The sequence below is a fragment of the Grampus griseus genome, assembly GCF_964374135.1.
Source record: "Grampus griseus genome assembly, chromosome: X".
NCBI classification, from domain to species: Eukaryota; Metazoa; Chordata; class Mammalia; order Artiodactyla; family Delphinidae; genus Grampus; species Grampus griseus.
In genome coordinates this window covers 45,907,422-45,922,771 of record NC_138999.1, presented here as the reverse complement: position 1 = coordinate 45,922,771, position 15,350 = coordinate 45,907,422, and the positions used below count along the sequence as shown (strand labels likewise).

The window sequence follows — 15,350 nt, the reverse complement described above, 5'->3', positions numbered from 1 at the left end:
AAAGGAGTCCTGCCATTTGGGGACAACTCTCTTTGAAATTAATAATGGCTCAGGAGTTTTCTTCCTCCATAGAGTCAGGTCTTTGCTGCAGATGGTGCCTCCACTGAGACTTCCACATCTGGGACAGCCCAAGGAGAAGGTAATGGTTTGCTTTTCTCTTGTTCTTATTTCTTGAGAAGACAGCTTGAAGAAACGGAGTGTCCTGGGCAGACAATAGGGGAATACAGGCATAATTGTCACGTTTACTTGCGTAAGTGAACTTTCTCGGGGGTGAGCACAGCGTTCTGTAAACAAAAGGTCCATCCCAGTTATCTGAGACCAGATTAAGTCTTTATATTCTTCAGGAATTCAGGAATACATGCAGATCTCCTTAGAGCTAGCAGCTCAGGACTGTAGGCCCCATTGCCACCAGCTCTAGAAATTACAATGCTTTCTTTAGGGTCTTCAGAAGACTGCCATTTGATTGCCCCAGTGAGAGCTGGTGCTATAGGCACAACAGTGATGTTAAAGAGTGTCCATTAATGACCCAGAGCCAAGTAAATCAAAGACCCTGGGCCCAAAAGCCAGCTTTCTATATCAACATTTCACGTGTGCCTACGTTTTCTTATTGGGATCTATTCCATTTCATAGTATATGGCATCCTGGCCCTGCACCCACTCCTCATTATATGCCAAAGTTAATGGAACTTGCCATTAAAAAGAATGAAATTTGCAGCAACATGGATGGGCTTCGAGGGCATTATGCTAAGTGAAATAAGTCAGACAGAGAAAGACAAATACTGTATGGTATCACTTATACATGGAATCTAAAAAAATAAACTAGTAGGACTTTGCTGGTGGCGCAGTGGTTAAGAATCCTCCTGCCAATGCGGGGGACATGGGTTCGATCCCTGGTCCAGGAAGATCCCACATGTCGCAGAGCAACTAAGCCCATGTACCACAACTACTGAGCTTGCACTCTAGAGCCCACGAGCCGCAACTACTGAGCTTGCACATCACAACTACTAAAGCCTGCGCGCCGCAACTACTGAGCCTGCGTGCCTAGAGCCCGTGCTCCACAACAAGAGAAGCCACCGCAATGAGAAGCCTATGCACCACAACAAAGAGAAGACGCCACTCGCCGTAACTAGAGAAAACCCGCGTGCAGCAATGAAGACCCAACGCAGCCAAAAAATAAATAAATTTTTAAATATATGTGTGTATCTTTAAAAAACTAGTAAATATAACAAAAGAGGCAGACTCAACAGATACAGAGAACAAACTAGTGGTTACCAGTGGGGAGAAGGAATTGGGGAGGGATGGTATAGGGGGTAGAGGATTAAGAAGTACAAACTATTAGTTATAAAATAAGCTACAAGGATATATTGTACAACATGGGGAATATAGAATAAATAAAGTTAATGGAACTGTAACTTAACTAACCCAGTAGTGGTTGCTGTGGTAACATCCTTTAGTTCTACTCTTTAAACCTCTCCGTATATTTCTTTTGGTAGCGTCCATGCTAGCTTATAGAACTTTGGTGCCAGTGACACTATTCTGGCTACAAGATTTATATGGTGGATTCTTACTTTCTAGCAGTTTCAACAGAGCCCATTGGCTACTTGCCAAGAATTAGAGAAATGTCATGTGGAAGCAATTCTAATGAGACCTTTCAAGAGCTCCTCCTTGACAGGAAGGATCTTTGAAATCTAAGTTGAGGTGTACTTAATGCCAGTTTAGTCCCTGGAGGATAAGCTTAAAAGGCTAATAATTGGTAAAATATTGGTTAACTCATTTTGGTGGACTTACTGCTCATATGTAGTGTATAGTGTGGGTGATGGCAGTATCATTCAAGGGAAGCATCATTGCCCACTATGTGGCAGACTATAGTAGACACCAAAATGAATCAGACTCATTCCCTGCACTTAAAGAATTTTGTCTAGTGAGGGTGACATGCAATGCTTTTAGTACAAGATAACTGCTGGAATGGAGGCGTGCTGGGATAAGATATAGTGGGCACGTGATAATGATAGCATGTCAGTATGCCTGGATGAAGCAGGAAAGCATTTATAGAGGAGATCATCTTTTGAGCTTAGCTAGATTAAGTAAATGTGTGCCACACAGACATGTGGGAAGAAGAGGTAAAAAGTGTATACAAGGCATGTTTGGAGAACTACCATTAGTACAGTATTTCTGGAACATAAAATGTATAAGAGGAGGGAAATGGCGGAAGATGTGCGAACAGTTGGGTAAAGCCTGTCTGTTGTAACTATATCCGTAGAGCACATCTGAGACCTGTGTCATATTAGCTATCTGTCTTTCCACTGCAGTAGGAGGAGGGCATTCAATTTGTACTAGTGGCCTGAAGTATCCTTTCCACCTAAGACTTGATTTTGCCAATATTCCAGTGTGGAATTGAACCAGTGTTTGGCTCTTTCTCAACAGCTTCAACTCCGGAGGAGTCTCGGGATGGGAAGAAAGATAAAGAAGGGGACCGGGCGTCTGAGGAAGGCAAGCAGAAAGGCAAGGGCAGCAAACCGTTAATGCCCACCTCCACTATTCTTCGGCTTCTGGCAGAGTTGGTGAGATCCTATGTTGGTATTGCTACCCTGATTGCCAACTACAGCTATACTGTGGGCCAGTCTGAGCTGATCAAAGAGGTAAGATTTCTAATTTCTGCTTAATATTTTATACTGTTAATCATTTGGATACCTGCTATGTGTTGGATGTTTTGCTAGGAGCCCGTGCATGCTAACCCAGTGATGAGAGAGGCAGAGGCCTCTTAAGACACATTAAAGAGCTAGGCCTTTTTTTCCATGATGTGGAGCCATCAGGCTCATTTGCAGGGAGTGAGTTGATGTAGTTTGTTAATTTGTTTTGTAGAAAATCACTTGGTCTGCCTTATTAGAGACTGCAAAAGGCAAGGTTGGAGTCAGAGAGACCAGTCAGGACGCTGATATAGTAGTCTAGGTAATACAGGACCTTGATGAAGTTGGTGGGGGAAATGAATGAGTTGAAGAGATGTTTTAACAGTAGAAATGGACGAGATGGGATTTGGAGGATAAAGGTGAAATCAAGGACTCGAGAGATGTTTCTTGTTTTGGTTTTTTTTTATTCCTTTTGTTAGAGGAGGAAATGGTTTGAAGAGAAAATATAGAATTTGAGAGGTATCTGTGGATCACCTAGGTAAAGGTATCTAGGAGACAGGAGAATAAATGAAGTACACAGTATTGGAGCTTATCTTCCAGATGTACTCACACCTGTGCAAAGACACCTGATGTGGTAATAGTATTGGTAATAAATAGAATATAAGAAAAGCCTAAATGTTCATCAGTAGAGCATGGGAAAGAATGAAGTCATATTTTATATGTCCTGATACAGAATTATCTTCAGGTTGGATTTTTCAAGTGAAAGGACACTTTAAGAAACCATATCATGTTCCCATATATGTAAAAGGGGTACCCAAGGAGGTTTTTTTCATAAAGGAGACCTTGTTTTGGAGGTCACATAGTTATTTTATGGTTAGTAAGCAGTAAAGGGTGTGAGAATGGAACAGGGGCAATAATGTTGCAGACAAAGAATCTATGACAGCAGCTGCCATTTTTTAAGCTATTTTTATCTTAATGCAAGCTTTTAAAATGCATACAAAAATACACAACTCCTAAGTGATTCACCAGTTAATTTTTCTTGGATGACTACCACTAAATTCAACATTAGAAACTCCACAAAAACTAATCCCACTCACACCTTTGCACATCTCCCCTTCCCCTTTGAACTTCCATAAGGTCACCATTATCTTGTGTTCGTGAATTGGGTTTGTGCTTTATATAAGTGGAATCTTACAGTATGTTCTGTGTCTGGCTTCTTTTGCTTAACATGTTTGCAACTACATCTTTGTGTGTAGTTTTAGTTTATTTTCATTGCTGTATAGCATTCCATTGTGTGAATGTAACACAGTCTTATCCATTCTAGTGCTTATTGACAGTTGGCTAGTTTTCCTTTTGGAAGTATTAAAAGTAGTGCTGCTACAGTCACTCTCATACAAATGTCTTGGTACATACATAAGTTCGTGTCTGTGTGTGTATTTATACACACACACTCAACACACGTTCATACGTGAGTTCATATATTTCTGTTGGGTGCTATGTGCCTAGGAGTGGAGTTGCTGGTCTGTTCAGCTTTAGCAACTGATAACAAATTTTCCAGAGCAGTTGTGTCAATTTATATTATCACCAGCACAGCATATGGGTGTTTGGATTATTTCATCTCCTTGCCAATACTTGGTATTCCTGTTTTTCATTTTAACCATTCTAGTAGGTTCATACTGGTATTGCATTGTGGTTAAAATTTCCCTGTCTTTATTGGCCATTTGTATATTCTTTTTTGTGAAGTGTCCAAGTCTTTTATTCTTATTTTCTACTGAGTTCTTTATATATTCTGGATATAAGCCCTTTATGGAATGTGTGTATTAAGTATACATTAGGCGTTTATTTCAAAGCTTATACTCATTTATGCCAGTTGTAGTTATAATAGCATACTTATGGAATAAGACACTTAATTGCAAATTTATTAAGTATCTGCTTTAATATGTGTCAAGTCACCCACTTACTGGTACTGGGTACTCATAGGTGCTTTATAGATACTATTGATAATCCTCACCTCAGCACTGCAAGGTTGTTGGTATTGCTCCCCTTAACAGAGAGAAGAGAAGGCTCAGAGAGGTCAGTAACTTGCCCAAGGCCACACTTCAGAGTAGCAAGACTAGGATTAGAGCCCAGGTCTCTGGTTTCAAATCCAGATTCCTTCCACTCAGTCATGGTTGCACGAATCCACTCAGTTGCCCAAATTGCAAGGCTTTTTTTTTTTTCAGTTTTTACTGGTAATGTTACACTTTTTTTCAGAAAACTGTTTTAACTTTGTATTTTATTCACTACTGGGAAATTTTTATTTCTAATAGTTAACAGGGTCACCTTATCTTATTACCCAGAGCCTAGAATTCTTCAATGCATTTTTTAAAATTATTTATTTATTTATTTGGCTGCACCGGGTCTTTGTTGCAGCACACGGGCTCTTTTAGTTGCAGTATGTGGGCTCTTGGTTGCAGCATGCAGGATCTAGTTCCCTGACCAGGGCTCGAACCCAGGCCCCCTGCATTGGGAGCTCGGAGTCTTAACCACTTGACCAGCAGGGAGGTCCCTTCAATGCATTTTTTAAATTGAGGTAAAATGCACATAAAACTAAGTATCTTAAAGTATACAGTTGAGTGGCATTTTACATTCAGTGTCGTGCAACCATCATCTCTATCTAGTTCCAAAATCGCCACTGCATTTTGATCCAAAATCTACTTGAATGACAACAGAACTAAGTTTCTTTCTAAGATAAAGAATTATCAGGGCAGAAATCATTTTTAGAGGGAGAGGGAAAGTCTGACTTAATTTCCTTCCCTGTTATTGGGCCTTTTTTGATAAGTAACACTGCATTAACTATTTCTGCATATCCATATCTGTGACTGTGCTGTGTGTTTCTCATTCAACCCCTGCCAATTTTTAGCCCGGGGTCCTGGGCACATTGTAGGTTTCAGTAAATACTACAATTTAATTAGAAACTGGAGTAATTGTAGCACTGAATTAGGGATCAAGGTTTGAATCATCGCCATTGACTTAAGTTCTTTGGCAAGCCACATTTCTTTAGGCCTCAGATTAATGAAGATGTGTAAGCTTGTGAAAAATGAATGGAATTTGGAAGCATAAACTCAAGATTTGTTACTCACTTGGCTTGCACCTTTAAGTCTTGGTTTTTTCGTCTATAAAGTGGGCCTGATAATCATTGACTGGATGACTCCAAGGATCAGTTCTGTATGCGTGTACCTTGTTGATGTGCAAACAGTATGGCGTAATTGTGCTTGTGAGTAAATGTCACGATTAATGACTTTTCAGGACTGCAGTGTGCTAGCTTTTGTCCTGGACCACCTCCTCCCACATACCCAGAATGCAGAAGACAAGGATACACCTGCCCTGGCCCGCCTATTCCTCGCAAGCCTGGCTGCCGCAGGGAGTGGCACAGATGCCCAGGTGGCCCTTGTGAATGAAGTAAAAGCAGCCCTGGGAAGGGCACTGGCTATGGCTGAGAGTACAGAGAAACATGCCAGGTAAAATCCGTGCCTGACTTAGTGCTAATAACCAGTAGCATCCCCTAACTTCATTCTTGTCCCATAGATTCCTTGCATTTGAACAAGAGTTCTGGTTATCCTGGCACTGTACATTCTCTGGTTCTCTCAGATAGTTCTAGTGCTACCAAATACCCAAAGTACTAATGACACTTGGAGGAGGTGGGTAAACGGCTTAGAGAAAACAAAGGGATGTTTTCATTATATTTCTAGGGTCTTCAAGTAAGAAGTTGAGGGGGTTATTCAACTTTACTTTTTCAAATTATGTTTAAAGAAAATGAAGAATGCCTCCACCCAGGGAGTGAGTTCTTTCTTACTTGTTTAGATGTTACTTCCAGAAGGAAACACAGAAGAAACCAGGAGGGTTATCTGAGGCAAGTTAGTGAAGACGTGGCCTAAGAATGGGCTGTATTCACGTGATAGAGATGTCAAACTTCTCTCCTAGGCTTCAGGCAGTGATGTGTATCATCAGTACTATCATGGAGTCCTGCCCCTCCACCTCCAGTTTCTACAGCAGTGCAACAGCCAAGACTCAACACAATGGCATGAACAACATCATTCGACTCTTCCTGAAGAAGGGACTGGTTAATGACCTGGCCAGAGTGCCTCACAGCCTGGACCTGTCCAGGTAAAATTATTCCTGACCTCCAGCACCAGGCTTTTGCCCTCTTCTTAATCGTGCTTCATACTTGTCCATTTGCCTAGTATTTCATGTATCCTTGCCAGATAAGTAATTAGCAGCCAGTGTGATAGGAAGAGTTTGGATGTAGGCGGGAACCTGAGTTCTTAGTATTGTTGCTTTTAAGCAAGGCACTTTCCTTTCTTTGGGCCTTAATTCTCTCATTTGCCACAAACTCATGAGTTGGTCTGTATCAGTAGTTTTTTCCCAAGCTTCCCCCCTCTTAATTATTGTAAGAAGATTATTATGGACCTTGTATTACATCTGGTTATGTCCTCTGAGTCTCTGTTATTCTAATACAGGTCCTTAATTTTTTTAATCTTCATTTTATTGCTGTTGTTCATGAACGAATTTATTGAAGTGATCAGACCTGTAGAATGTTTTCCTAGATTTGGTCCACTTGGTTCCACGAAGTGTAGTTTAACTTGTTGCTTTTACTCCCTGTTTGCTGTAAGCTTAGAGGTAGAGGCTTAATGGAGCAATTTAAACATTATTTGGCTAGGATATATCATAGATGATGATGTACATTTCATATTGTATCATGGGGAAATGCATCTCTTTGAACTACCATTAATCATGATAAGATTGACCACTAGGGTAGAGTGATAATCATCATTGTACTGTTACATTTTCCTCCTTCTTACCAGAAAATAACAGTGTTATTACTTCAGCACTGTACAAATGTCTAGTTCCCTATCAACCATATACCTAATTAATGGTCTTAACACCAGTTGATAATCCTTGCCTGTGTCTTTTAATTTCTTAGAGGGTTATCGATGACAACTTTGTAATTTCTGTCATTCCTTCTACATTATTAGCTGCTATATTTCTGTGATTCTAGCTCCAGTTCAAGAGGGAAAGTTGGTTACCCTATAATACAGTTCCTACTAAAAAGCCAGGATAAAAACTTAATTTTTTCCCTTCAGTCACCAATTTTCAGAGTAAAGTCAAAAATGGATTAAACTCCACCTCAAATACGAGCTCTGGCTTTCTATTTTCTGTGTAGTATTATGGACTCATGAATTTTCCTTGATTTTTAAAATCTGATTGAATTACTTGGATCACTACAGTTATCCTTCTTTTCATGCTCATTCTTCATGTTCTTTTTCATTACACCTTTGGGCTTGTGGGACCTCTTCAAACTGACTTCTTTGTTCATTTGATAACAACCTCATCAGTTTTTTTAAATGTTTAAAAATTTTGAGCTCACAGTATAATGAGCACTGTATGTCTCACCTAGATTAACCAGTGGTTAGCATTCTGTCCTTATTTGCCTTAGTTCCCCCCCCCTCTTTTCGTGAGGTAAATCATTTGAAATTTGTTATAAACGTGATGCTTAACCTCTGAATACTTCAGCATGTGTCTCCTAAGAACAAACATTCCATTACATAGCTAAAATACCGTCATCACCTCTAAGAAGCTTACCATTAATATAATAATACTCACTATGTACTTCATATTCATCTATCTCCAATTATTCCAAGAATGTCTTTATATCCCGGAGGTGAGTGTGTTGATCCAGGATCCAGAGAGCATCATTCATTGTATTTGATTGCCACGTGTCTCTTATTTTTTTGACATTTGACTGTTTTGAAGAGTCCAGAAGGTCGAATGTCTTATAGAACATCCCATAGTCTGGATTTGTCTAATTGCTTCCTTATGGTTAGGTTCAGGGTAAACTTTTTTTGGCAAGAATACTACATAGGTGATGTTTGCCTTTTTCAGTGCATCACATCAGGAGACGCATAATGCCACTTGGTCCCGTTATTGGGTGATACTAAGTTTGATCACATAGTTAATGGTTAGAGTTCCACTTTGTATTAACAAATTATCCGTGAGGTGATGCTTTAAGTTCACGTGAAGATCACGTGAATATCCTATGCCCTGAAGATTTTTAACTCACTAGTTTTAGCATTCACTAGTGGTCTTTACCTAGATCACTTAACATTGCTGGTTGCAGTGATAGTTTTCTGATTCTCTCATTCCTGTTTATTAGCTGGCATTCTTATATAATGAAGACCTTTTTCTGCCTGCATTTGTTTCCCTGTGGCTGCAGATTATATTTAATGTGTTATAATCTATTACCATCATTATTCTTTTTGATGCTAAGGTTTGGCCTGTGGTAATGACCCCATTAATTCTTTAAAGCCTTCTTGCTTTTGAAGGCCTTCTGGCACAACAAGATGTCTCAGGCTCACCTTGTACCTTCCATGTCCCATTCCTGGGATCAGTTGTTACTCTGATGAGCCTTGGTTCCTTTTAGTATGGATTTCTGTGCTCAGTTCATCTCTGTATCTTCCTTTATCTCAGTCCCAACATGGCCAACACAGTCAATGCTGCTCTGAAGCCTTTGGAAACACTTTCCCGGATTGTGAACCAGCCCAGTAGCCTTTTTGGCAGCAAGAGTGCTTCTAGCAAGAGCAAGTCTGAGCAGGATGCCCAAGGAGCTGCTCAAGACTCTAATAGCAACCAACAGGACCCAGGTAGGGAATCAGCCAATGGACTGGAGAGCTGGCCGGGTGGGTGTAGTTATTTTATGGGCATGGCATCACAACTGTTCTAGCTTGGTATTGTTTCCCTGGGAACTTGCTGGCCTTCCACAGATCTGTCATAGTGGCGTGGGAATCTGCCCCACAAAGAATTCCTTAAAATTGCAGCCTTATTTGGCTATCCTCACACGTAGCCTTGTCTTTTCCTTTGTCACCCATTCATGTATTCTCTGAGAACTTGTAAATTTGCCCAGGGAAGGGACCTTACTGTCTTACGCTTGTCTCATGGTGCCCTGCACATAGGCACCCTTTGATTATTTTGCTGGTTGGTTGATTGTTTCAGGCGAGCCTGGGGAAGCAGAAGTGCAGGAGGAGGATCATGATGTCACTCAGACAGAGGTGGCAGATGGGGATATCATGGATGGGGAGGCTGAAACCGACTCAGTGGTGATTGCTGGGCAGCCTGAGGTGCTCAGTTCACAAGAGATGCAGGTAGGGAGGCAGATCACCCAGCATACCCCTGTTGTGGTGCTGAACCAAACCCCCAAGTGGTGTGGGTGGGTGAGTACTTTAGATCCTTGCCTAATTCATTTGTATATTTTGCAGAGGAGCACAGATGATAATGCTTAGTAGATGCTCAGTAAATGTGTTTGAATTGTATTAAATGAGGGGTGGGTGCAGAGCCAGGATGCCATATACTATCTATAAAATGGCGTAGATCCCAACAAGAAAACATAGGCATGGGTGAAATGTTGATATAGAAAGCTGGCCTGAGCCCTTTGGGCCTAGGGTCTTTGATTTACTTGGTTCTGGTCATTAATGGACGCTCCTTAACATCACTGTTGTGCCTATAGCACCAGCTCTCACTGGGGCATTCAAATGGCAGTCTTCTACAGACCCTAAAGAAAGCATTGTAATTTCTGGAGCTGGTAGCAATGGTAAGAAATGGGGCCTACAGTCCTGAGCTGCTAGCTCTAAGGAGATCTGCGTGTATTCCTGAATTCCTGAAGAGTATAAAGACTTAATCTGGTCTCAGATACCTGGGATGGACCCATTTGAAGGGCAGTCTGAGTGTGGATTGGCAGCACGTGGTAGTTGCTGTGCTCTTAGCACCAAGTGTGTGGTGTTTCTGTAACATCCTCTGTCACATATTATCCTAGAAATATATGCCCCCTTGCTGGCTTTTTTTAGGGTTGAGCACCAGCACAATGATAGACTTGTGTGCATCCATATATATGTTCTATTTCTCTCCAGGTTGAGAATGAGCTGGAGGACCTGATAGATGAGTTGCTTGAGAGGGATGGCGGATCTGGGAACAGTACAATTATAGGTGAGAGCCCCAGAACTGAGTATAGCCTCTTCCTTTGCCTCAGTCTCTCTCGGGAGGACCCTTTTTCTCATCATCTGCTTGCTCAGCTCTGCCTAAGGGCTCATAGCCAGCCTAGATTGCTGCTTGTCTTGATGTTGACAGTCTTACAGATGAGAAATTCACAAGCCATCTACAGACCTGTGGCTGGTCTGAAGTGTTGCCTGTGTCGGGGAGGTGGAGGGGGTGGCCATCAGTATAGATAATACATCAGGCACATCATGGAGGCCTAGAGGAGGCTACAGGCACATCAAGAGTGTTTATTCATGGAGGCCTAGAGGAGGCTATGGAGGCTGTAGGGTGAGAAAGTACTTTCCTTTCAGTTCTTCAGTGAATCCAGGAGCTTTCTGCCTCTAAGTCTCAGTAGTGTAAAAAGAGTGATCATTCCCTAAGGATCTTTTACAACTTTTACAGCTGAGTTGTAAAAAAGTTGCTTTTTACAACCCAGGAAAAACAGCAAAGGTACTCTACTGTCACCTGGCTCCAAGGGTATGTTACTTGTTTTTATTTTATTGATGAAGAAAATCAAAGGATAAACAGAAGTAGACATGTATTCTTAAACTTGACAAGGCTTTTTCACACCCATTATCCTCTGTGGTTTCACAGTTAGTGGGATTGGCAGGGCAGATGTGATCATCCCATTTTACGTATGAGGAAACTGAGACTCAGACAGGTAAAGTGACTGGCCAAGCTCACCTAGCTAGTCAACAGCAGAGAACCCAGGTCTTCCTCATCCAGAAAAATAGTGGATATCTGCTGGGTGTACATAGCTACTTTAGGCCCACCCAATCTGGAAAGGGAAGTCCTCTGTTGTTCAGTGAAGGCTCTGCTCTGTAACCTTCAGTGAGCAGAAGTGGAGAGGATGAATCACAAGAGGACGTGCTGATGGATGAAGCTCCTTCCAACCTCAGCCAAGCTTCCACCTTGCAGGCCAACCGAGAAGGTGAGAGTGCCGAGGCCGGAAAGGCCTCCCTTCTTGCCCTGCACGTCTGACAGACACTATACTAGGGTTTTCCTGGAGGCAGCTGCCCACATGTGCAGAATAAGGAAGCATCTGTCTGCATGCGCTGACATACACCATCCACTTTATCCTCAGCCAGTTTTTCAAATAACATGTTAACTACTGCTTGCCCAAAAGTTTGTCACTTCTTACTTGGTTCGCTTTCTTCTCACCCACCTGCTATCATCGCTCCAGATTCCTTCTTACCAACAGGATGCAGTCAGTAGCAAAGTAGGGCTGGAAAGGCAAGGGGGCACCAACAGACTTGGCCAAGTCCTAGACCATGGCTCCTCAAGCACCACCCTATAGCCAGCCTCCACATTCAGCCGCATGGCTCAGCATATTGATGCATTGGTTGGCACTCTCAGGAAATCGGGGCTGGCTCACTAAGTCTGTACATCACCCCAGATCTGGTTCTTCCTCTCCTAGAGTCAAATACCCCATCGCCTTCCCACTCAATCTGCTGGCCTGCACAGTAGCCTGTTTTCTAGCTACTCAGTATAGTCCTCCAATGTGCTCCCTTTGTTTTAGATTCCATGAATATCCTGGACCCTGAGGATGAGGAGGAGCACACTCAGGAAGAGGACAGCAGTGGCAGTAACGAGGATGAGGATGATAGTCAGGATGAAGAGGAGGAGGAGGAGGAAGATGAGGAAGATGATCAGGTGAGGGGGGACTGTGTTTGGGTTGGTTCAGACGTCCTCTTCCATGGGAACACACAGCTGGAGAAAACCAACAGTCTGGGTTGCTAGCCTCAACGCCTCCCTCCCTCATGTGCAAATGTGGCCATGACACCAGACTTCAGAAAATCCTTACCTCCAGCAATTCTCCATCTCCTATTTTCCCCTTAAGGAGGATGATGAAGGTGAAGAGGGAGATGAAGACGATGACGACGATGGCTCTGAAATGGAATTGGATGAGGATTACCCTGATATGAACGCTTCTCCCTTGGTCCGATTTGAGCGCTTTGACCGGGAGGATGATCTCATCATTGAGTTTGACAACATGTTCTCCAGTGCTAGTAAGACACAGGGGCTCAGCTGGGTTTTATCTCTTGCTTCTTATACCCTGAACTAGAGCAGCTATCAATCTGATACAGAAAGCACCTCTTTTCTTATGCCAACTTCCTGGGGCAAGGGATATCTGAATCCATCTCTCTCAGTAAGTGTATACCTAGAAGGAGGAACTGTGAGAGGCTCCTTTTGTTCTCTCCACCTCAGTAAACAGGCAGCCAGCCATTTTAGAGCCTGGACAACTTGATGATTTGCTTGAATTAAAAAAAAAGTGAGACCAAGGCTGACTGCATCAGGCACCCATGTGTACGCTACAGTGATAGGGCAATCACTAATCCTTATGTCTGTAACACTGGATCTTGAGAGTTTGGGTAGACACCTTTGAGCTTGGCATTGGGGAGTAGATTTGAACACATTCACTCTGTTCATCAAAAATGCATCTTTTCGGAGGAGAGAGTGAATCTCTTCTCTCTTCCCCCATCAACGTCAGAGTTCCCTTTTAGCATCCAGTTCTTAAAACCAAGCTGTCTTGAGAAGGCAGGTCTTTACTCCCAAATCACAAGCATGATATAGCAGAAAACACTGAACTGTTCTGGTCTGTTGTCTTGGCCAAGTAGTCTCTTACCTCTTTGAGCCTCAGTTTGTCACCTTTGAGCCTCAGTTTGTCACCTGTAAATGAAAAATGTGAAAAGAAAAAAAAAATGGGGTGGATTACATAATTTTCAAGATACTTTCTATTTTGTGATTTTCTTTGCATTTTTGTGATTTCCATCAATCTTCCTTATTAAGTTGAGCCTCTGTCCATTCAGCAAATTGAACAAATATTTGAGGAGTGCCTACTGTGTCCTAGGTGCTAGGGATACGGCAATAAAAAAGAAAACAATCCTTTTCCCTCATAGGAGCTTATGGTCTATTAGGAATTATGAGTCAGCAGGCATTACATTGTAGTATGGTAAGAAAGCACAGAGTAAAGGGTTTTTAGACCCATTTGTAGAATCAGAAAAAGTGATATCTAGGCCAAAAACAAAAGTGCAGGTGAAGAAGGGGGAGAGGAGTCGTCAAGGTGGAGAGAACAGCATGTTTCTGAGGGGCCTACAAGCATCACTGTGGCTTAGTATAGAGAATGGATTGGGAGCAAGTACTATTTAGGAGGCTGTCGCAGTATCTAGGTGAGAGATGGTGGCATAAGCCATGGTAGTGTCAGTGATCGTAGATAAGGCGTGGGAATGAGGGAGAAAGGACAAAGCTCAGGTTTCCGTGTGAGGAAGTAAGGCCCAGGAGACATGGTTCTGCTTGAACAACCACAGAAGAAATTTCTTTTTGGCACTGACCCCTTCGCATACTGTCCTTGCAGCAGACATCCCCCCATCCCCAGGAAATATCCCTACCACCCACCCACTGATGGTACGCCATGCAGACCACAGTTCCCTGACGCTGGGCAGTGGCTCTTCTACAACGCGTCTCACCCAGGGCATTGGGCGCAGTCAGAGGACCCTGAGGCAGCTGACGGCCAACACAGGCCACACCATTCACGTTCACTACCCTGGGAATCGTCAGCCCAATCCTCCTCTTATACTCCAGAGGTGAGTTACAAGGAAGATTGTTGGGCTCGGTGAGCTTCAGCATTGTCTTGACCTGGGGGGATAATGCTCTTGTCACACACACAGATAATGTATTTGTCCTGTTTCTTTGTGGATTATATGTGCAGCCTTTGGGAGAATACCAAATTGTATAACATGTTTTTCTGCTTAAGTGTCCTGTACATACAGTCAGCAGTCACTAAGCATCTCATACGCCAAACACTTAGCACTTAAGATATGGTCAGGACAGGATCCCTGCCCTTTAGCTTAGAGTTTCTCCCACTAGGGAGAAACAATTTTAGAAGTGAAAGGAAGGAATATAGTTATCATAATGGTCAATGCACAGACGGTAGTGGGTGTATAAGAGAGATACTATACCCTAACACAGTGCCTGGTATTATCAGTGACGCTCACTCTGTTCCAAGAACTATGGAGTAATATGCAACCTTAGCCCAAAACAAGTTTGCAAACTGATGGAGTAGTTAGAAAAGTAACTAAGACTTATGTGCAATATGATCAGGTCCATAATAATGTCATGCATTTCGTAGAGGATACAGAAAGGATCTCACAATAACAGTTTGCAGTGTCCCTGTGGATGTACAGTGACCATGGTACCCCACCATCACCCTACAGGTTGCTTGGTCCCTCTGCTGCTGCTGACATCCTTCAGCTGAGCAGCAGCCTTCCCCTACAAAGCCGAGGCCGGGCCCGCCTCCTAGTGGGCAACGATGACGTCCACATCATCGCCCGGTCTGACGATGAACTACTGGATGACTTTTTCCATGATCAGAGTACAGCTACCAGCCAAGCAGGCAAGTTTATGTGGTGAAAGAGAGGGTAACGTTTGTCTGGTTCTTTTTCCCTGCTGAGGGAAAGCAGAACAGTATCTGCCCTGCCTGGAGAAATCCCATTTTATAGGAACCAGAACCACTCAGTGATTTAGCCAAGGGCAATAAAAACCGTATTATATCTGGATACCTATGATGTTCCAAACCTTGTGATAGACATTGGGTCCTGTTAGGGAAATACTGCAATTTTTGGATCAATTGATGCATGACAATGCCAAGAGTCTCACTCTC

At 42.6% G+C, this 15,350-nt stretch overlaps 1 protein-coding gene across 5 annotated transcripts in view; it reads left to right on the top strand.

Annotated features, from left to right (window-relative positions):
* HUWE1 (HECT, UBA and WWE domain containing E3 ubiquitin protein ligase 1) overlaps window positions 1-15,350 on the top strand; it is a 143,321-nt gene that overhangs the window by 107,283 nt on the left and 20,688 nt on the right. For all 5 annotated transcript variants that reach the window (XM_082680900.1, XM_082680902.1, XM_082680901.1 and 2 more), the window contains 12 exons: window positions 73-139; window positions 2,424-2,638; window positions 5,915-6,126; window positions 6,590-6,772; window positions 9,134-9,306; window positions 9,656-9,804; window positions 10,567-10,642; window positions 11,523-11,621; window positions 12,210-12,343; window positions 12,531-12,699; window positions 14,046-14,274; window positions 14,905-15,083. In XM_082680900.1, the coding sequence (XP_082537026.1) occupies window positions 73-139; window positions 2,424-2,638; window positions 5,915-6,126; window positions 6,590-6,772; window positions 9,134-9,306; window positions 9,656-9,804; window positions 10,567-10,642; window positions 11,523-11,621; window positions 12,210-12,343; window positions 12,531-12,699; window positions 14,046-14,274; window positions 14,905-15,083 (1,885 nt within the window). The remainder of the gene's footprint in view (window positions 1-72; window positions 140-2,423; window positions 2,639-5,914; window positions 6,127-6,589; window positions 6,773-9,133; window positions 9,307-9,655; window positions 9,805-10,566; window positions 10,643-11,522; window positions 11,622-12,209; window positions 12,344-12,530; window positions 12,700-14,045; window positions 14,275-14,904; window positions 15,084-15,350) is intronic.